Here is a 23478-nt window from a genome sequence, read left to right on the forward strand (position 1 = left end):
ATACTTATATCAGACAAACGACTTTACTTAATTCTTTTAACATTTTTATTGGAGTATAATTGCTTTATAATGATGTGGTAGTTTCTGCTGTATAACAAAGTGAATCAGCTATACATATACATACATCCCCATATCTCCACCCTCTTGCATCTCCCTCCCACCCTCCCTATCCCACTCCTCTAGATGGACACAAAGCACCGAGCTAATCTCTCTGTGCTATGTGCCTTCTTCCCACTAGCTATCTATTTTACATTTGGTAGTGTATATATGTCCATGCCACTCTCTCACTTCTTCCCAGCTTACCCTTCCCCCTCCCCATGTCCTCAAATCCATTCTCTATGTCTGCATCTTTGACAAAGAGACTTTAACTCAAACACTGTAACAAGAGACAAAGAAGATCATTACATAATGATAAAGGGGTTGATTCACCAAGAGAATATAACAATCGTAAATTCATATGCACCCAACATTGGAGCACCCAAATATATTAACAGTGAAGAAGGCAGAAATAGACAACAATACAATAATAGTAGAAGACTTTACTATCCCACTTTTAACAATGAACAGACCATATAGACAGAAAATCAATAAGGAAACACTGGACTCAAACTATACCTCAGGCCAAATGGACCTAACAGACATATGCAGAATATTCCATCCAAGAGCAGTGGAATATATAATCTTCTCCAGTGCACATGGAACATTCTCCAGGATAGATCATATGCTAGCTCACAAAACAATTTTCAGCAAGTTTAAGAAGACTGAATTGATACCAAACAACTTTTCAAACCATGACGGTATGAAACTAGAAATCAATTAACAGTAGAAAAACTGAAAAACTCAGAAATATGTGGAAATTAAACAGCACACTCTTCAACAACCAGTGGGTCAAAGAAGAAATCGAAACAGAAATAAAATATCTTAAAACAAATGAAAATGGAAACACAACACACTAAAACTTATGGGAAGCAGCAAAAGCAGTTCTAACAGAAGTTTGTAACAATATATGACTATGTTAAGAAAAAATAAATATCTCAAATAAACAACCTAACTTCACACATCAAAAAATTTAAAGAAAAGAACAAACTACACCAAAAGTTAGCAGAGGAAAGGAAACAACAAAAATCAGAGCAGAATCAAATGAAATAGAGACCAGAAAAACAATAGAAAAAAATTGAACAGCACATTAAAAGGATCATACACCATGATCAAGTGGAATTTATCCCTGTGCTGCAAGGATGGTTCAACATATGCAAATCAATAAATGTGATACACCACACTAATAAAATGAAAGATAAAAATAATATAATCATCGCAATAGATGGGGAAAGAACATTTGATGAAACAAAATATCCTTTCATGATAAAAAAAAAAAACTCTTCACAAATTGAGTATAGAATACGGGTCATATTCAAAAATCCTACAGCTAAAATCACACTCAAGAGTGGAAGGGTGAAAGCTTTTCCTCTAAGATCAGAAACAAGAAAACAAGACAAGGGTACCCAGAGTGGCACCACACATATTCAACATGATACCAGAAGTCCCAACCAGAGAAGTCAGGCAAAAATAAGAAATAAAAGGCATGCAAATCAGAAAGAAAGGAGTAAATCTGTTTGCAGATTTATGATCTCATAGATAAAAAATCCTGAAGACTCCATCAAAAACTGTTAGCACTAATTTTTAAAATTCAGTAAAGTTCCAGGATACAAAAATCAACATCCAGATATCAATTGCATTTCTATACACTAGCAACCAAATATCTGAAAAAGAAATAAAGAAAACAATCTTATTTATAATAGCATCCAAAATAATTAAATACTTAGGAACAAATTTAACCAAGGAGGCAAAAGATCTGTACACTGCAACTATACGACTTTGATGAAAGAATTTGACAGACACAAATAAATGGAAAGATACCCCATGTTCATGGATCAGAAGAATTAACATTGTTAAAATATCCACATTACCCAAGGCCATCTACAGATTCAACATCATTCCTATCAAAATTCCAAGGGCATTTTTCACAGAAATAGAAAAAACAATCCTAAAATTCAAATGGAACCACAAAGACCACGAAAAGCCAAAGCAATCTTGACAAAGAATAAACAAAGCTGGAGTTACCACACTTCCTGTTTTCAAACCTTATTACAAAGTTATAGTAATCAAAAGAGTATGGCATAAAAACAGACACATAAAACAATGGAACAGAGTAGACAGCCCGGAAATAAACCCACTCATATACAGTCAATTATTATTTGACAAGGGAGCCAAGCATACTCACTGGGGAAAGGATAGTCTCTTCAAATAATGGTGTTAAGAAAACTGGATATCACATGTAGAAGATGAAGCTGGACTCTTAACTTACACCACTCACAAAAATTACCTCAAAATAGATTAAAGACATAAACATAAGACCTGAAACTGTAAAACTCCTAGAAGAGAACATAGGGTAGAAGCTCCTTGACATTTGTCTTAGTGATATGACATCAAAAGCACAAACAACAAAATAAAAATTAAAAAATGGGACTACATCAAATTAAAAACCTTCTGTACAGCAAAGAAACAATTCACAAAATGAAAAGGCAACATATGGAATGAGAGTAATATTTGTAAACAAACTAATAAGGGGTTAATATCCAAAATACATAAGAAATTCATTTAACCCAACAGCAAAAAACCAAGCAATTCAATTTAAAAATGGACAGAAGATCTAAATAGACAGTTTTCCGAAGAACACATATAAATGACCAACAGGTGTATGAAAAGATGCTCAACATCAATAATCATTAATGAAACACAAATCAAAACCACAATAAGATACCACTTCAAACCTATTAGAATGGCTATCATAAAAAAGACAAAAGATAAAAGTGGAGGAAAAGGAATGCTTGTACACTGTTGGTGGGAATGTAAATTGGTACAGCCATTATGCAAAACAGTATGCTCAAAAAATTAAAAAGAGAACTACCATATGATCCAGCAATCCCACTTCTGGATATATAGCCAAAGGAAATGGAATAAAATTACTATCTCAAAGAAATATCTGCACTCCCATATTCACTGAAGCATTATTCACAATAGCCAAGATATGGAAACAACCTTAGTGTCCATCAACAGAAGAATGGTTAAAGAAGATGTGACAAATATATCTATATATATAGATATACACACAATGGAATATTATTTAGCCAAGAAAAAGAATGAAATCTTGCCTTTTGAGCAACATGGATTGACCATGAGGGCATTATGCTAAGTGAAATAAATCAGAAAGACAAATACTGTGTGCTATCACTTATACATGGAATGTAAAAAAGCTGAAACTCACAGAAAGAGAGTAGGATGGTAGTTGCCAAGGTCTAGGAATTGGGGGAAATGGGGAGATGTTGATCAAATGGTGGGAACTTCCAGTTATAAGATGAATAAGTTCTGGTCATCTAACGTACAGCATGGCGACTACAGTTAACTATACTGTATCATATACTTCAAAGTTGCTAAGAGAGTAGATCTCAAATGGCTTAACCACACACACACAAAGGTAACTGTGTGAAGGAATGGAAAAGTTAACTAACCATACTGTGGTAATCATTTTGCAATTATGTATGTGTAGCAAATCATCACATTGTATACCTTAAACTCACTCAATGTTATATGTTAATTATTTCTCAATGAAGATGAAAAACAAAACAAAACTGCAGTCCACCACTGTTCGCTTAGTTGATCAGACTGGCATCCCAACACAGTCTATTGGAGGAAGCCTCTCCTCACTCACTTTTGGGAGAAGCCTCTGCCTTGTATGTTAACTAGTTATTCTAGTCACTCCTAGGGTCACCAGCCTAAAAAGCAGGTATCTTGATCTCAGACAAAAAGAGACTGATGAGATGAATCTGTCCTGGCTAAGGTGCCAACTAGTGAATTATAGCCTTTTCAGACCTATACTATAGCACCTTTAAGTTACAGAAGGAGCTGAGAAGGACCTTAAGGACTACTCCTTCAAGATCCTATAACAATTTAAGTTGGAATACAGCATATGGTAGACACAGCACAAAGTGGAAGCAGCCAAAGTGCAAATGCACCAAGAACTAACAGTGCCTTCTTAGGCAGAACTTGCTGTGTGGTAAAATCAGTTAGAAAGCCAAGAGCAGCCCAGAGGTGGCCCCTCCATTGAACACTTGAGTCATTCTGCTCACTGTGCCAACTGTTCTAAAATTATGTCCAGGATTTAATTTACGGAGGTGACCAAGTGATGATACAGAGAGGCCAATGCCTCTGAAACTCATTAGTTACATTTCCTGAAAGAAGGGGACATACAACACCACACAGGGCTAGTGGGTAAGTACCAGGTTTGGTCAGGAGGCAGAAACAGGAACAAGGAGAAAGCCTATGCCAGAGCGTTTATTGGAATTTTGACAGAAAATGTAAGGGAGGGCAGAGTAAACAATTTAGGATTGCTTAGTTTGAATAATTCTGGTGGGTTTTAGGCTATAGGTGTGGTCCCTAGTTGCCTGGTACCTGACCCTGGGACATTTTAGGTCAGGGGAAATATTGGCTTAGTGTGTAAGTTAGATAAATGGGGTAATTGGGGCTCTAGACCCCAGACTGGTTGGTTGATTTGCATATGAAAGACAAGCTCCCAGAGAGCCCTTTGCTAGCCCAGTGTGGGGCAGTCTCTCCCTGGCCAGACAGCTTTTAAAGATGTCAAAACATCACAAAATACAGAAAATGAAAACTTGATTAATACACTGCTGCTGCTCTACATGGCCGTTTGTCCACCAGGCTCACTCATCTCAAGACCCATATGCCAGGACCACACAAATGCTGAAGGAGTGTGAACCTGCCTAGGTACAGACACCCTGAACCCATCTGCACGAAGAGGGGCCAGAAATCATCAACATTTATGGGGATTCTTTGGCCCTAGAGAATGGACCAACTCTAAAAATAGAGTTACCATGTGATCTTGCAATCCCACTCCTGGGCATATATCCAGAGAAAAGTCTAATTTGAAAAGATACATGCACTCCAATGTTCATAGTAGCACTATTAACAATACCAAGACATGGAAACAACGTAAGTGTCCATCAACAGATGAATGGATAAAGAAGATGTGCTATTTATATGCAATGGAATATTACTCAGTCATAAAAAGAGAATGAAATAATGCCATTTGCAGCAACATGGATGGACTGAGAGATTATCATACTAAGTGAAGTAAGTCAAACAGAGAAAGATAAATATCATTTGATATCACTTATATGTGGAATCTAAAAAAAAGAGATACAAATGAACTTATTTATGAAACAGAAATAGATCCACAGACATAGAAAACAAACTTATGGAACCAAAAGGGAAAGGAGGGGAGGGATAAATTAGGAGTTCAGAATTAACATATACACACTACCATATATATAATAGATAATCAACAAGGACCTACCATATAGCACAGGGAACTATACTCAATATTTTGTAATAATGTGTAAGGGAAAAGAATCTGAAAAGAATCACTTTGCTGTACACCTGAAACTAACACAACATTGTAAATCAACTATACTTCAATAAAAAAAATACAATGCTTCCTTTGGAATTTTCCTGAAGGTGAATGACCAGTGGGTATATTTACTGTGCATTGGCAGGAGGTTATCTTAACCCATGAACTGATTATTTTGCTATCGATGAATAGAAAATTTAGTCCATACATAACAATTTTTTAAAAAGAGACAATTTATTTTTTAAATATTTATTTATTTGTTTGTTTGTTTGTTTGGCTGTGTCAGGTCTTAGTTGCTGTGTGCAGGATCTTCGTTGCGGCATGCGGGATCTTTAGTTGTGGCATGCGAGAATCTTTTAGTTTCCACACGTGGGATCTAGTTCCTTGACCAGAGATCGAACCTGGGCCCCCTGCATTGGGAGCGTAGAGTCTTAACCACTGGACCACCAGGGAAGTCCCAAGACAATTTATTTAAGAAACTGACAATTCGTCCTTATCGTTTTGAGTGCAGTTTGAATCCACCCTCACTTCTAAATTCCACTGCCACTTACTTATTGTGAGTCACTTCACCAACCAGAACAATTACTGTGATCCCCAATTCCACTCTTTCAATCTTGCAGTAGTGCCTCTGCTCAGCTTCTAAAACTGCCATTTTCTTGTTTAAAACCTTGCCTGGGAAACTGTCCAGCTACAGATTGTAATGGTGACCACCTGAATCTGAATCTCTTCAACCTTCCAAACCAGAAGATCAACAATGACAAGTAAAACAACACAAATAAAGAACACTAATAAAATTACTATTGGCCATGCTTTAGATATACTAGGGTACAGAGAATACCACGAACTTCTAATTATTTACAAGTAGAGAAATGAAAAACAAATTTCAACAGGCTCTCATTGAGACAGGCCTGGGACCTGGGACCTTTTGCTGCAGTGCTGCAATGCTTGCACCTGGACAAACCTCTCCTCAAGCAAAAAAATACAAAGAAACCATAAGGGACTAAAAATAACTGCATGCATGTGCAGTTGGGACAAATTATGTACAAAAGATACAAAAAGAACAAAAAACCTCCCTACTGTCACTTCTGAAGACCTAGGAGCAAAAAACCAGGGTGTCCGGAGCAAAAGCAGGGTACTGAGCACGCCCCCTGCACTCAACACCACCAGAGGGGTGGACAAAACACTTAAGCCACCCCTCTGGCCCGACCCCTGGACACCCCCTACGCTCACCCCATATAAAGAACCAGCTCACTTCCCCCCCACCAAGGGAGCAAGTGAGCAAGGGAACCGGTAACTTGTTCTGGCTCCCCACTGCTGCAGCAGGGGCCCCAATAAAGCCTTGCCTGAATTTCTTGTCTGGCCTCTAGTCAATTTCTATTTATTGAGGAAGGCCAAGAACCCTGGTCGGTATCATCATGGCTGGTAAAAGTCTACAGGCATGAAGAATGAGGGAAGGCAAACTTAAGAGATTCTGTGAAAAAGAAGAGTGGAACAGAAGATGCAGATAAAGATAGACAAAATCACTTCCAGAAAGTGAAATTACAAGACTAAGTGTCAAAATGTTAAACACAAGTTGAAGAATTGTCCATTTCTGGCATCAGCTATAAGAATTGGGCTTGAAAGTAAGCAGAACTCTAGGTATTAGCCTTTGGGAAGCATTGCTTCTGGGGGGAGAATCTGCCAAATGGAGAAGTGGTGGCAGCGAAAAGAAAGAAGGAAGAAAAAGGAAGAAGTAAAAGTTAAGGATCCTACAGAAACCAAAGACAAACATGTCACACCACCTCTCCTCTCTTTCTGCCACCATCCCAACCATTACCAACATAATCAAAAATTTTAAATGCATTTTAAAATACTGGTAAAAGAGGGCACTCTTACACCAGGAAAATTATCAACAAAAGGCCTAGGATTGAAAAAAAATTAACTCAATTCAACATAAAGTACTACAAAAAGTAAATAGAATATTCAAATTAAAATATTTCCTGTGATAGATATTCTTTCCAAAAATTAGTAAGGGAGCAGAAGAATACTGTAACAAACTTCTAAATTGAATTAAATATTCATAAACAAGAAATTAGTTTTAAAACAATAAGTTTTTTAACATTGAATGCATGCATTGAATCAGCAATTTTAAAAACTAATGACAAAAAAGGACAAAACACACAAAAAATTCAATGAAAGTCAATCAAGTTCAGAAAACGAATTGAAGAAAAAGACAAATTCCACCAGGGAAGGAAGAACAAATTAGAGGGTGCCCAAGAGAGTACAGATTGGAATAAAATTTTAATAAGGGACTTTGAGGAAAGGCAGGAAGACAACCAAGAGAGTACATCTGAGATTTTTTTAAAAGAGTAAAAATGTTTAAGGAGAAAGTGGATGAAATACCAGGCAGGCAAGAAAAAAAAATCTGATCTTTATATAATTAGAGTTACTAGAAATGAAAAAGAAACACAACAGAAATAAATATTGATATTTAAATCTGTAAGGCAAGAAAACTACCTGGAAATAAAAGATAACTTAAATTGACATGTTGAGAGGGCCTACCTTGTACCCGGGAAAATGATTCAAAAACAAATCACTTTGAGAAACATGTTAGTAAAACGACTCTAAGGAAAAAAATCATCAGGTCCTCTAAACAAAATAATCAAATTACCTATAATGAGAAGAATATTAGTCTAGCACCAGCCTCTCAAGAGCAGCATACAATGCAAAGCAACAGTGGAACAGCATTTTCAAAATATTCCATAGAACAAAAGTTACCCAAGGTTTTTATATTCAGCCAAGCTGCCTTTAACGTATCGAGTCTATAAGTAAACAGTTTCGACTGTGCAAGAACCCAGGGACTATTGTGCAGGTGAGTCATTCATGAGGAATCTACAATAGGATGAGCTCATGTCAACAGCACACACTGAGGAAACCTTGGTAAATGATTGCTGGTGATTATTTAACATATTTAATTGTAAATCAAATACTAACACAAGAGTAGGGTAATGGGTGAGGGAATAGTGTTTAATTGTTACATGTTCCGACTACGTGGAATGAATTCCATTAAAAATGGGAGGAGAAGAGAGGGAGAAGAGTGAAATTTGAAAAAGGTAACTGACTGTTGTATATATGAGTGTCAGTGAGTACCATTTAAAACTGACAGACTAGATAGCAAAAGCTTTTTAAGAAAAAGGAAAATTAAGGGCACTGTAACAGGTATACATATAAAGAGTACTTAGAACAAAACAGAATCTAAAAACCTAATAAAATAATAAAAGGATATTTTGTTATATTTATTGTAAATAAAACATATCAATTATAGCATAAAATAATATGTCAGAACTGAAACAAAATGTACTTGTAACATTAAACGTACATGGGCAAGGAAAAAAAAAAAAGAATGCACCAATTTGATCGACCAGGGTCAAGGCACAAATACCAAGGCCCACAGCCTCTGAATGCCCCACTCAAAATTCTCATAGAGTCTCCCATACACGTATGCACTGATGCCTGAATATTCTTACTTCACACACACACACACACACACACACACACACACACACACACACCAGTGATAAATGCTGATGAATGCTTAATAAAATGCTTTCCAAGGGCAGGTAGGAAAGCTTTGATTTACGGAGCTTCACAACTTACCTGGTGTAACTATTCTCAGCATGACTAATTTCAACCTGACGTCACAGAGCTGGGAAGAGATACGCACCATTGACTATACCAAGCTAGTACGAGCCAGTTCCAGCGCACCCCATCCCCTTTCATGTGAATATGTGCACACAGTCTGACTGCACCCTGAGTAACACCCTGAACTCTCACCCCAAATATACAAACAAAACCACACTACATATCTCCAGAACATATCTCAGAACATACAATCTTTCATATACACTAAACACACCCATACAACTGCTACCTGAAACCTGAATGTACATACAAAACACCTCTCACTACCTGATTTTTACACAAAACCACTCACCTTGAATGTGCTCAAATACCAACATATGCAACCAACACACTACCTGTATATTCACAACAAATAACCTGTAGACACATAGGCTCTCAAAAAACACCAAGTATACAGTTGTTTCATGAACCACCAAAAAAATACCCACACACAATCCCACAGTCCCAAAATACATATACTCCACAATTCCTGAACACACAACCTATACAGCCTCTCTGTTTCCAAATACATACACTGAACCTCTCCCATATCTCAGAATACACACCCCGTAAGCCCCATGAACCTAAAGACACACACACAGGCACAAAACAACCAAACTTACCAAATATATAGAGGACCATCCCACGAACATTGAAAATACACATATAAGCAACTCCACCAAGTTCTTCAACCAGTACATTCCAGAAGTGACACAAAGAGGATCCTTGAATACTTTAATACACACACAAAGCCCTTATGCACACTCTCATAAACTAACCATGAACATACACCCCTCATGCTCAGATACATACAAGACACAAAAACACCAACAATCCCTCAACTGTAGCTACTATACACTCATGACCCCCACACACTCATGGACACACACACCAGCAAATATTCCCAATCTCTAAATATATATATCCCCCCAAACACTATACATCATCCTTACATTTCCAGAATCCAACATTACCACCACAATCCCCAAACATTTCCAAACACAAAAATCCCAGCATTCCGGGAAACCACTGTGACCATTTCTGACAATCTCAAACCCTATGAATTCACCCATGCCCTGCTGGATATACACACAAACCAGTACACACTCCTAAGACACGTGGACACATCTCCAGCATATCATATATAAATACACATAAAACCCCTTCCAAGTCCTAAATTACACATCTTAAACCTCCATACCCCTAAATACTTACTTAGAACCATATCATATACTTCCAGTACAAATAAATTCTCCCATTCTCCTGTATACACATAACTCCATTACTATATCAACACAAAAATACTCACTTCCAGATACAAATAACCCCCAATGAAAAATGTAAACACATACTCTAGAAAATATTCATCTAATCTGCTACGCTCCTTGAATACACACACAAACTCAACATACATGTTTCTCACCACAAGCCCCAAATATACCCCCAATTACTCAGCATACTACACATATGGAAATATACCAACCTATAACCAAAAATAAACATAAGGCTTCACACTATCTGCATATACATAATCCCACACTCCCAAATACTCACACTGAAATAACACCACCTGCTTCCAGAATACAGATTCATATAAACCCCACACCACACAACACATTCATATGCACATATACATTATACCACCAGTCCCATAAAATAGTCATACACCTGCCCTCACACACCCCAAAACACACAATTCCTGAAAACCACCAAAAGAAACGCACATAATACAGCATGCCCTAAATATACAAATGATCCCTTTACATTTCAAAAATAGGCAAAACACATGACCCTACACCAAAAATAATAAACACAAGTACTTCTTCCAACTTTTCCACTATGTACATGCAGCTAACCCTTCAAAACCCACCATCAGACACGCATTTCTAACATGTTGGGAAAAAACACACAAATAAACGCACATTCCCAAAGTCTTACACTACAAATACATAACCCAAACAACTTGACTACATCTGAATTACATCTCAAACCCTCTACATAAACTCAAATACATCCACTCTCACAACAACACACTCATGTCTTCCACTTAACCCCAAATATCCACACAGACATCACCAACCCACAAATGCAAATACACTACTCAGATTCTCACCAACTCCATAAATACACAAATAAACCTCACGCCAGGAATTCATGGAAACACATTCCCAATAGACTCCCAAATAATGATATACATAAAACCACCCACTGCCCATGAGGTCCTACAATCCCTGGAAGATCTACAAATACGCATATACAACATGACACTTCCAGATACACATAAACACCCACAACTCCCCAACTGCCAAAAACAAGGATGTAACTTCTTAATATCCTTAAATACAGACACTGAACTCCAACAAGCCACAAACGCACATATATGTAATTCACACTACAAACACACCCACACAGTACTTTCACAACCCCAGAATACAAACATAAACTACCTTAAGCCCCATACGCACCTGCAGTGGTGTGTCATCAAGCAAAGCCTTAATAACCTGAATCAGCACTCCCTAAAGAAATGTGGTGATATATACCATATAATTAATTTTAAAGATATAATGGATGTGTGCACATAATTTACAAATAACTTAAAATGTACACTATTCTTCACTGTAAATTCTATATACCGAATTGATTCTTACCTAATCCTTTCGTTGATTTTTGCTGAACTTTTGCATCACCAGCCAAACTATGCTTGCAATTCCGTCATGATCTGAGAGTATCAGACTACGAATAAATGCTTATTGTTAGATTCAGGAAACTTACTCCTCTCATTGAGAAAAGAGTACAGTTTGAACATAAGTGTTGATTGATATTTTTATGTTAAAAAGTTACTAGTGAAGCTGTGAGGATGTTCGCTAGATCTTCACTCATATTCCATTGACCTGAGCTACACCTTTGGAACCAGATGAGGGTTTTCAACTCGCAAGAACTCCCTCTAGCTTTTGTAGTCTTCAGAACGCGCAGACTAGAATGGCACCTGTTTAATAGCTCGCACACACTATTTCCCCCCCACTGTAGGCCCCGCAATCACTGAACCCTTCATGCAGCCGGCTCCCCAGTGGAGCCAATAACCCTGGGGTAAACCCCTCAAGGGAATCGAGCTCTATGGGGGCGTGAACCCACATTGTGGGGAGTCTCCTTACATGGACAAGGGCACAAATAACCCACAGGGTGAACAACAGCGCAGAGCGGTGACACCTGAGGGGTGAAAAGTCCCCGTACCCCTTACCTCAGGGTTCCTGGAATTGACTCTCGAGGCCGCCATGACAGGCCCCGCCCCCGCCGGACGGCCGTTTGGGCCCCACCCTCCGCGCTCGCGCATGCGCTCCTGTCTTCCGGAGCCGACTGCCCCAACGACCCCGGGAGCCATTGGAGGACGGCGGTCCGCGTGCCCGAGAGCCCCGCCCCAGTGGGCGTGCGCAGGCGTGCAGGCGAGGGGCGCGCGGGGATCTGTTCCAGGAGGTCTCTGCAGGAGAGGAGAGAAATGCAGGGTCGGGCACGCTACGGAGCATCTCTGGCGATGCTCCTCGCCGGGAACCTTCGTGACGGTCTCTTCTTAAAACCAGCTCTTGTGAGATGTGCACTCGTGATTTTTATACTGCACACGTGAAACCCATGCACTTAGCTACAAAGAGTTCTGGAGAGCTCCGCTCTAAGCACAGTAGCCTCAAATTGGGGCAAGTGCTTTCATGCCCTTTGGACTGCAGTTCCTTGGTTCTTCTTTATGCCTTTCAAAAAACAGTAGGTCCTTTTTCCTAGCAAGCCTGAAGTTTCCGTTAAAGAACAATTCTAGCAAAGAATTCAGACCTGGGAAACACTCTTAAGATACTGTCTCCTGACTCCGTTCCTAGAGTTTTTCCAAACGCATTTACTCTACTAGAATATTTTTTCTCAGTGTATTTAATACATGGAGGTTTTTCAATAAATGTTGATTCACAGGTGTTTCCTTTGTACGGTTTTTTTTTTTTTTTTTTTTAAATAACTTTGAGAGAGAGTGGGAAATCTGGGCCAATTTCAACACAGCAGGTAGTATGGGAACAATTTTCCTTTCCCTCCCTCCTTTTTTGTAATATCTTGCAGACTGTCAGTTGGCATTAAAAACAACAACAACAACAAAAATAGTAGCGGGATCAACTTACTGACCTGACTTTGTAATACTTCCCAAAGAAACTTCAATCATCAGATCCTCTTTCTGGTCAATTGCAAGATTAGAGCATTTCTCACTCAACAGGATGCCTCTGAAGACCCCTCATGTCTAACAGCACTAAGCGCCTCCAAGTGCACAGACTTGAAAACTCCACAAGACACAAACATGGTATCTCTTCGTTTCTTTAACGTTTCGTGATTGAGTGGAAGATGAACTGTCTTCTGAGGCTTGTGATGCATGTCCAGAGTTGTTTTTTCTCAGTAGTCAATGCCTGCCCCCAGCCTCTGTGCAGGAATAGTCAGAGACCATGATCCAAAGGACTTTTAGATACTCCCTTCTGTGACTGCTCTTCCCAAATTACATTTGGGCTAATTTGATTCTCTCTGTCTCTCGGGTGTAGGATTTTGAAGTATTACAAAAGTGATCGCAGAATTGGGACTGGCTAATTTTTGCACAGTGCAATTTTTGTATCAGGGGCCTTGAGAAGAGTCCTTCAAATACTGTATCAGAATTATGAGTGAGAATCTTGTAAATAATTGGTTGAATGACTGAACAAAGGGAGGAAGCAACAAGGAAGCCTGCCTTTCTCGAGTGCCTGGGTACAATATTTTGCCTCACCATCCCTCTAGTGTGAAGTTATTGGTTGACAATCATTTAAGTTTTCCTTCATTATGAAAGCTCCAGTACTGACCGATATTCCCAAATTGTTTATTTTTTTCAGTCCCCAACAGGAGTTTCTTTAGATATAAAGTTCACCATGATGTTGCTTGAAATATTCTCACCTTATCTTCTCATCTTCTTTTGAGTCAATTTTTCCTGACAAGGGGCAAGGAACTTCTTAAGCACCAACAGGAGTCTTTTTCACACCGTGGAACAGTCCTTCTAAACGTCTGTTTCCTTCCAACACCCCACAATCAGTAGGAGTTGTACTGCTGCTACAGCAGTGAGTGAATCTCGTCTCCCAAGAGATTTGGTTGCCATCCTCTGAGGTTTTCAGCCTTCGTCTCCCTTGAGAAGTTTCCTAACAGTCCTCTCCTCTCACAACACAAAACACAAATACTCTTTCATATCATTTTGATAGTGTTAAACTGACTGACATGGATTCTCAATATGAAAAAAATAATCAAACAAGTTTTTTAAAAGGAATGCTACCATGATTCCCGTGCAGATGGGACCATATGCAATGATGAGGCCTAGATTCTAAAGAGCAAGGGTAAGAAATGCAGACAGGAAATTAACAAACTTGTAAGCAGGGCTTGCAGGCTAGGATTTAGATGGAAGTGGGTTTGTCTGAATGGGGATTGGTAACTGGTAGATAAACTCTTGGCATTGTGTCAAGGTGCACATCCATTTCATGGGTAGTGGATTTTTAACACCTAGAAAAACCAGGGCTCTAGGATGTTTAGTCCCTTTACCATAAGGAAAGAGAAAAAGATTTTCTGCCTTCTTGTTCCTTACTTCTGTCCTTACCCCTACTAAGCCAAGATGTTCAGTGCTTATATGATGGCTCTTCCAAATCCATTTCATCCAAAGAGCCTGCAGATTTTATGTATGTTTACAATTGTGTTTTCTGCTGGAGCCAATATGCACACTTGAGTCTCTTTACTCCAAGTTCTCTTTCTCATAAAGATGAGTAACTAATAATAGCTTGGTATGTTTATACTTTCTTGGTAGTGTTGCCAGATAAAATACAGATTTCGAGTTAAATGTAAATTTCAGATAAAGAGGGAAAGAATTTGCAGTAAAAGTATGTGCAAAATTTGCATGGGACACCGTTATACTAAAAACGAATTCACTGTTTATGTGAAATTCAAAAATCAAATTCAGTTAGGCATTTGTTATTTTTCTTTGCTAGATTGAGCCACCCTATTCTTTCAGGTACTTTGAAATGTAAGAGACTGTAGAAATTCTTGTTCTAGGAATCTAGTGCAGAAACAGAGGAGCCACGATACCCATACAATCATTGGAAATATCCTCAGATATATTAGAACATATATGAATTTTCAACTAGAAAAAAAAATGAAGGCATTTTTAAAAATGAAAACAGATTGCCTTCGTTTTTAGTTGCATGGCGTATCCCTGGAAAGATTTTAATGAAACAGGTAACACTGGTTTCCTCCGGGAAAGAGGTGGGAGGAGGACTCGCCACTGCATATTCCATTTTGCACAATTTAATTTTGAACCATGAGAAGGTGTTGCTCGCTTAAAATATTATACTAAAATCATTTAAAAGGTAAAAAACTAAATCTTTTACAACCATGGAATACTATGAGAAAGACATTTAGTGAATTCTGGTCTTGGACATGGGGGCTGCATGACGGTTTTTTGATGGACGGGGGCTTTCCAGCAGAAAGGATCATTAGTAAGGCTGGTCCTGCTGGATGTTGGTTGGAGCACAAGGACCACTCCCTTAGGAGTGATGTACATACAGCAGTCAAAGACACTGGATCTGCTGAGACAATCCTAATTTCAAATACTCAGTACCATGTGGCCATAAATACCCAAGTGTTTATCAGACTAACAGTTCTGAATTTTGTTCAGAAAGTCTAGTCTCTGTTGAAATAAGTCAAGAGCCAGGTAGGAAGCAGAGTGTGTTGAGGGACACAAAACTAGGTTGATGGAAAAAGTGAAAGGAAGGGACCGTCAAGTCCAACCTCAGTGCCGTGAATCAAAAAAACAGTCTATAAACTGCATAAAGAGGCACACGCCAATTGTGTTGCCACTGTGTGAGGTGGAAGGAACTTCCGGTTCTTGCCTACCTGCCAGAGCCCTCGTGGAATGTCTCCCCACCCCCACCCTACCCAGACCCACGTGCCCTCTGCCCCTCCCCCACTGCAGAATGTTTCAGCCACATTCTACGTGCCCCTCCTTCAGTTGGATCCTGAGCGTCGTTGAAGCAGGTCACTCTCTGGGTCCTGGTCTTGACTTTTCTCATTGAGGCTACCAGGCAGCAGTAGTCTGTGCCCAAGCCTGCAGGATGGCTTCAGAAGGAGGTAAGCCTATAGGCTGGGGGTGTGTTCTCAGAGACCCTGCCATCCCTCACATCCTTCGGGTTCACACGTGACACTTCACGGTGGGCACACAGTTGGACTGAAGTAGAGGGGGAAGAGAGCACTGGACACACGAGGACGTTTCACCTGGGGAGACTGGGGAGCCTGAAGAAACCTGAGACTGCACTGGGGAGGAGGGGTCATTGGAGGCGGATCAAGAGGAATTGCCCTGGCTATGGAGAAAGGATGGCAGCAGGCAGGTTAATTCTTTCTAGAAGGGAGACAAGCCACTTTGAAACGTGTGTGTAAGGATGTGTGTGATGTCCTGGTGGTGACACAGGGAGGGTCATGAGGAAAGCCTAGACCTGTCTTGTGTTCCTGAGGCACCTGAAGCTTGCCTCACCGTATCTTTCTAAGGGATTTGAACAGGAGCATACTGTATCTAAGGGGGCCGTGGGGAGAGATGGTCTTGGTGAGAAAACTGTTCAGTGGGGCTGTGTGTGGCCACACCTGCAGTGAAGTGCCCTCTCCGAGAGCTAGGCAGGAGGTTACTCTAACTGCCGCAGCCCACACCTCGTCCACTCCTCCCAGCCCAGAGCTCACTTCTCAGTTCAGACAACTGTTGCTTTGGATTCAACAGGGGATGGGCAACCATGTAACTTCAGCCAAAAGAGGGCTCAGGTTCCTGAGTTGCTCTGAATTGTTCTTCCTTTTGTGGAATCACAGTACTTCAGACCTACTTCATCTCGTCCAGTATCTCATGGTGGACCCTCAGGCTGCCTTGAGAGGAAGAGTTTGTTCATATTTCCTGTCACTCCTTCATGGACAGGGGACAGATGTGGAGTGGGGTTGTTTCGGGTGGAATGTCTGTGAAGGCTGCTTCCTCTTTTAAAGGGGGAAGGAGTGTAACCCAGGGGCAGGAAGACGATCTTCTGTGTTATTATTAAACGTCCTATGACACCTGTTCTGGTTAATTAGGTGCACCGTGGTGTGTACCTTGTTCTCCTGAACAGGGATGTGATCCAGACAACTTGATCGCCATGGCAACTGGCTTCTGCCTGCTTCTCAGATTGTCTTTCCGTTATTGGGAGCTGGAGGGGGAAGGACCACAGGCGGTATGTACTCCCATGACCAATGTAACATGACAATTCCCTGGCCCTTGTTTAATCCTCTGCAGCCATCACTGGCTGTGAAATGACAGAATCTAAGGGACACGCGCCTACTTCTCACACACCACTCCCCCCACCCCCGCCTCCTAGGAACAGAACTCCTGAGTGATGGGCACTGGGGAGGGGGTGGCAGGACCTGGCCCATGTTACATGTCTGCAGTGGGTTGTTCTGAGATGCAGGTGCATTCTGGGCCAGTGTTATGGGTTTGTATCAGGATTCCATTAGAGAGATATTTTCCAGCATTTTGTTTTGTTTTGTGAGGCTAGGAAAGAAAGAGGGGATTTCTACTGAGCATCAGGAAAAGGAGGACTGAGGAGGAGGTGGGGCCCTAATATTTTACACAATACCTGTCCACAAAGGGCCTTTGGGTGCCTAGAACTTACCTTGGAGAAGGTCCCTACCTGCTAGTACGCCGGCTGAGGGGCATTTCTCACAGAGCGGATGTCCACACAGTTCCAGATCTTGGGAGACAGCCTGTGAGGCTTAGGTGCCAGAGGGTGCCTTAGGGAGGCTCTCCAAGTCAGTGCTTGCTGAGGCGATTTCTTCTCGGCAGACAGGGGTCAGGGACCTTGGTGGATGGGCACGGGGTCACCAGTGGAATAATTCTCAACTGGAGGTCAGGGCATGAAAATCACTTGAAGACATTTGCACGCTGCACAGTTTCCCTTGTCCAAGTGTCCCTCACCTGTGGAGATTTACACTCTGATGCCACAGAAAGCCTCAGTCCCACTTGCCCATTCTCCTCCTCCATTCACTCCTTTCCTTTGCCTCAACAGCATCTCCAGTGCTGGGAATGGATGTGACCATGAACCCCGGTGCCTCCTTGTCTACTCTCACGGCAGTGCCCTTCCCTCCACCCATTCGTGGCGCCCAGCACCGGCCACCCTGGCAGCAGCACCTGCCACGTCCCATCACCCCAGCATTCCCTCCTGGCAGCAGCCTGCTGCTGCCAGCTTTCCCCAGGACGCCTATGGTGGCTAATGGTGGCCGTGGGCCCAGTACCCCTGGGGCTTGCAACCTCACTGTCCAAGTGAGGTCACAAGGGAGGACAGTGGAGGCTCCCCAGACTCAGACCTTTGTCGTTACTCAGGCCCCCCTCAACTGGAGCGCTCCAGGGGCCCTCAGCGGGAGTGCTGCATGTCCTGCACCCGTATTCATAGCAACCCCTGTGATGGGGACCGTTGCGACTGCTCCAGCTGTTGGAGTTCGTCAGGATGGCAAGGGAGGCTGGACCCCAGGCTTTCCTCCTCAAGCTCCACCACCAGCTGCCCAGCTGGCCCCTATCGTTCGCTCAGTGAACTCTGGGCCATGGCCACATGGCACTTCCAGGGAGGGCCGCCTGGCCACCAACCAGTCCAACGCCTCGCAGGATGGCTCCTCTAACCCCCAGAGAGAGTACAGTAACTTCCGACGTTGGCAGCGCTTCAAGCCTCTGGCCCGGAGACACTTTCGCCTGAGTCCTGATGCAGAAGCTTTTTCCTGCTTTCTCATGTGAGTGAACGCTCAGGGGGTCCTGAGCTTATGGGAGCTTTTAGATAAAGAGGAACTGGGGATGGACTCGCACGTTAGGTTTCTAGGGCTACTGGAAAGAAGGTGTGAGGCTGATGTCCATGCTATGAGAGGGCATATTGTCGGTCACATGGGTGGGCCTGCCATTCCGTGACATCAGGACTGAAATGTGCCCTATCTCAACGGGCCCCACCACCCTGTGAGTCTGGCCAGCTTGCTCTTCCATGATTCTCATGGTAATATGGACTGAAGACTTGCAGTCAGAGAGGGTCGTGGTGTAAGGTGAGGAGCCAAGGAGTGGATGCCGCACTCTCCTGTGGTGTCGTGTCCTTCATACAGGACGTGAGTGTACATGACCAGGGGAGTCATTTCAGAGGAGGGGGAGGAGCGCGGGGCCCAGGAGAGCGCTTTATGCATGCCTCCACTTCGTTGTGGAGAATTCCACTAGGAACAGGGTGATGGTAGAGCTCTCCTAAGGGCGTGGGCTCTCTCCCACTAGAGTTGTGAGCCTGGCAGGCCTTTCCATCCTAAACCTCCGGTCCCTCGTAAAAAGCGGACAATTACACTTCACTCAGAGGGCTGTGCAGAAGACTCCTTGGGTTAATCTCTGAAGTGTGAGCAGATTGCTTGGCACATGCCACGCCTCATTGATGATGATGATTTTTATGATGAAAATGCAGCCTTGAGGAGGAAAAGAGATCCCCAAGGCACAATGTCCCAGCTCTAGCCTGGGAGTGGATGGTCGTCCTTGAGTGAGTGTGAGGCGGTGACAGCAGTGGCCGGGAAGGCTTGTCTTTGCCCTCCCAGACGCCCGCCTCTCACCCTCCTGTTGCTCAGTCATTCTGGGTTGAGTGATGTGTGGTCCACATGGGCGGGTGGGGTCAGGCAGGTGGGGGCTGGGCTGGGCCGGGAGACTGACCCCGAGTGCTTACAGCCCAGTGCTTCGATCCGTGGCCCGCCTGAATCCCAACATGCCACTGGAGGAGGGACTGCGGAGGGCCGTGCAGGAATGGCGGCGCTTGAGCAACCTTGACCGGATGATCTACTACGACAGGGCGGAAAAGTGAGTCAGCGTCCTGGGCCCAGGGGCTGCGTGGAGGGTGAGGCGAGTGGGTGAGGGCAGGGTCTGGCCGTGGGGGTGCTCATCAGAGAGGACAGAGGAGAAGGGCTGTCACCCAGCACAGGGGCCCCGCAGCCCAGGGGCCCTACTGTCCCCCAGAAACCCATCCCTCACCTTGAGAGTTTGAGACTTCTGTCCTTCCTCCACCAGGAGCTCTGCCCTCCCCTGATTTTGACCTACCCTTGCCTTGACATGAAGGTCTCAGGACGGGGCAGGGTGAAGCTGTGAGTCCAGTAGGGGTCCAACTCCGGCCATATGGGCTGGGCCGGGGAAAGAGCTCCACCCGCCAGCCTGCTGCTTCCTTAGTGGTGGGTGGCTGGCGGCCACTAACATGGATTTGGGACCACCTCTCCTCATGAAAAGTGCCCTGAGTGGGTACCCTGGCATCCCTGAAGAGGCTGGGGAAGCCAGCTGTCGTCGGCCCAAGGGTCTCCGGCCCTTCCAGTGTTTGCTCCATGGTAATCCCCTTGGTTTAAGAAACAAAAGCAAACAAACGAGCGCCTCTCAGAGGAAGGGAAGGCCTCTCCTCTAAGCTCAGCATCCACATCGTCCAGCCTCTCCTGGGCCCTGTCTCCAGGTCTATGTTGCAGGACTCTCAGTCCTAGCTCAGTGTCCTGGATTCGGTCAGGGACCCCTGTGGGGAACACATGCCTGTTCCAGCCTCTGGCTGTCAGCCCTTCATGTGGTTCTGGATGGGGACGGGGGCATGAGGAGGGTGCCCCCTGGGTCAGCCATGTGTCCCGTTGACCTGGTTCAATTCAGCGACCTGGGTCTATGCTGTTGAATGCCCTCCAGTGCTGGTGAGGCAGGAAGGGTCCCAGATCTTGTTATCACTTCCAGGAGCAGCTCTCTGCTGTGGACAGCACCTCACAGGGCCTTGACGGCCCCAAGGCACATCCTGTCCCAGTGCCTCATTCTTGGCTGCCTTTGTTGGGCTCCAGAACCCAGGCCTTTTTCTCAGGGTGGCCTGTGCCTCCGTCACCCCCCAGGTTCATGGAATTTGCGGCCGAGGAGGAGATGCACATTCAGCCTTTGCAGTGGATGCAGTGCGCGCAGGACCTGCCTCCTCCAGCCCCACCGAAGCTGGATCCTCGGGGGCCCCCAGCCCCGAAAGTGGGCCTTCAGCCAGGCACCCAGGTTCCCACTGGAGCTGAAGGCACAGGTAACAGGGGCCTAGGGTTGGCCACCGTCCCCATGTGGATCCTTCTCTTTCAAGACAGGGGCATTGGTCTTTCAACCAAAACAGCCACCGAGGCGGGGTGTGGGGAGGTGGGGTCTCAGCTGCCCTTTGTCACTACGGGGTATTGACTTGGTCAGTTTTGTAACTCCTCTCACACCTCCCTGTCAAAGGACCCCACACGAAGTCTGCCTAAGAAGTGGGCTTGATGGGGAGACCCCTAGAAAATTGGAGGTTCCCCACTTCCTTACTTGTGACTCTCTTAGATGACCCCCTAACCTCCCCTCTCCAACTGTGCATGAGGCTTCAGATGGTCCTGACCCCTCCCACACCCACATCAACGTCCCCCAAACAATGCCCTCACCAACGTGCGCTCGGTGGTCAGGAGGTGGACCGGGAGTCCCTCACCTTCCTTCCCTTCCTCCTGCTCTGCCTCAGCCTGTGCTCCCAGGATGTCCGGCCCCAGGGTCCAGCCCTCTCACCCAAAGCCACACAGATCCCAGCGGACCCCGGAGCCCAAGGCGCCCAAGGAGATTCCCCCTGAGACTGTGAGGGAGTATGTGGACAGGATGGAGGCGCTGGTGGGGCCCGTCCACTCAGCCAGAGGCAAGTCACATGCAGAATGTGGAAAGGACGGAAATGAGCTGAAGCAGGAAGAGGACGACACCTACTTGGACCCGTGTCTCTTGAGCTACATTGACGAGCTGCGTTCCCGGGAAGACTCTGTCACCAAGGTAGGCTGGGCCTGGAGCCTGGGGTCTACAAGATGCCAGGGCATGGAACTCTCAGCACCCAAGATCTGGGTTCTGCTCAGGCCGATGGGACTTCAGCTCAGCTCCTTGTTCCTGAGCCTGGTGTTAGGGGAGGTTTACGCAGATGTATGTGTGTATATGTTTGTGTCTGTGTGTATGCCTTTGTGTGTCTGTGTATGTGCATCTGTATATGTGCTCTTTTGTGTGTGACTGTATTTGTGCATGTGTGTGTGTGTGCGTGTTTGTGTGTGTGTGTGTGCTGACCATCCCCGCCTTGTGGAGGAGAGTGGGGGTGGGTCTCTGCTTTTCACTTTCCCTCCTGGTCTTCTTGTGTCACAGGCCACTCCTGGCCAAGGATGCTCACAGCCTCTTCTTTCTGTCCGAGGTGGAGGCAGTCATTCACCCGCGATTCCTGGCAGAATTGTTTTCCCCAGACCCACAGCTGGATCTCTTGGCCCTTGCTGAGGAGCTGAAGCAGGAGGAAGGACTCACCCCTGAAGAAGTGAGCCAGGGGAGGGAGAGGGACACTTAGGGAGCCAGGGGACTCCAGGGGAGGGGGGACCCCAGGTGATCCAGGGGACAGGGGAAACCAGGTGGCCCAGGGGAGCCAGAGGAGGGAGGGATCGCAGGGAGAACAGGGGAGACAAGGGACACCCAGGAAGACCAGGGCACGGAGGGACCCCAGTGAGCAGGGGAGAGGTAGGGCCCCAGAACAGGAGGCCCACATGGCTCTGTCCATCCCTTCCCTGCCTCGGAGGCCTGGCATGGGGAAGGGCCCTCTCTGGGGTGGGTGCAGCGCAGGGTGATAGGAAGGAGAGGATGGGGAGCCGGGAGCGGAGGGAAGGACACACAGCTGGGAATAAGGTGCAGGAGGATGGCAGGAATGCCACCGTGTCTGTATTTGGAGTCTAGTCCTGGGGTCCCCCGTCCCCTCCTCCCCCCCAGGGCCATTGTCCCACTGCCCAGTGCTCCTCCTCTCACACGTGCGCGTGGAGCTGTCACTGTCCTCCTCCCTCCTACCAGCTGGTGCAGAAACAACTCCTGGACTTGAAAGAGGACGAGGGTGGGCTGGCAGCCCCGAGCCACAGTGCACCCGGAATGGGCTCAAGTCCTTCTGAGTCCCACGCTGGCCAAGGTGCCCAGAGGCATGACCAAGACCGCCATCGAGGGGTCAGTGATGAAGCCTGCCCACCAGAGATTGATGTTGAGGCTCTTCATAGGCCCATCCGAACAGTGCTCAGAGACTTTGTTCCCTCTCGAGGACGTCAGGCTGGCAAGGGAGGCTGGACCCCAGGCTTTCCTCCTCAAGCTCCACCACCAGCTGCCCAGCTGGCCCCTATCGTTCGCTCAGTGAACTCTGGGCCATGGCCACATGGCACTTCCAGGGAGGGCCGCCTGGCCACCAACCAGTCCAACGCCTCGCAGGATGGCTCCTCTAACCCCCAGAGAGAGTACAGTAACT

The 23478-nt window shown here is 44.6% G+C and overlaps 1 protein-coding gene across 4 annotated transcripts in view; it reads right to left on the bottom strand.

Annotated features, from left to right (window-relative positions):
- The window catches only part of LOC309664473 (uncharacterized protein), a 107058-nt gene extending 93712 nt beyond the window's left edge, over positions 1 to 13346 (bottom strand). The window contains exons 1-3 of one of the 4 annotated variants that reach the window (XR_014265775.1): positions 12381 to 13317; positions 11791 to 11875; positions 11065 to 11658 (exon numbers count right to left, since the gene is read on the bottom strand). Coding sequence is in view for 1 of the 4 variants with exons in the window: in XM_082469985.1 (XP_082326111.1) it covers positions 12381 to 12521 (141 nt within the window). In the remaining 3 variants the exon portion in view is untranslated. Of the gene's footprint in view, positions 1 to 11058; positions 11659 to 11790; positions 11876 to 12380 lie in introns of those variants that run through there. The other 3 variants (XR_014265774.1, XR_014265772.1, XM_082469985.1) reach the window with 3 other exon arrangements.
- Positions 13347 to 23478: the final 10132 nt, after the last annotated feature.

Source organism: Balaenoptera physalus (genome assembly GCF_965194825.1).
Source record: "Balaenoptera physalus genome assembly, chromosome: 7".
Taxonomy (NCBI): Eukaryota; Metazoa; Chordata; class Mammalia; order Artiodactyla; family Balaenopteridae; genus Balaenoptera; species Balaenoptera physalus.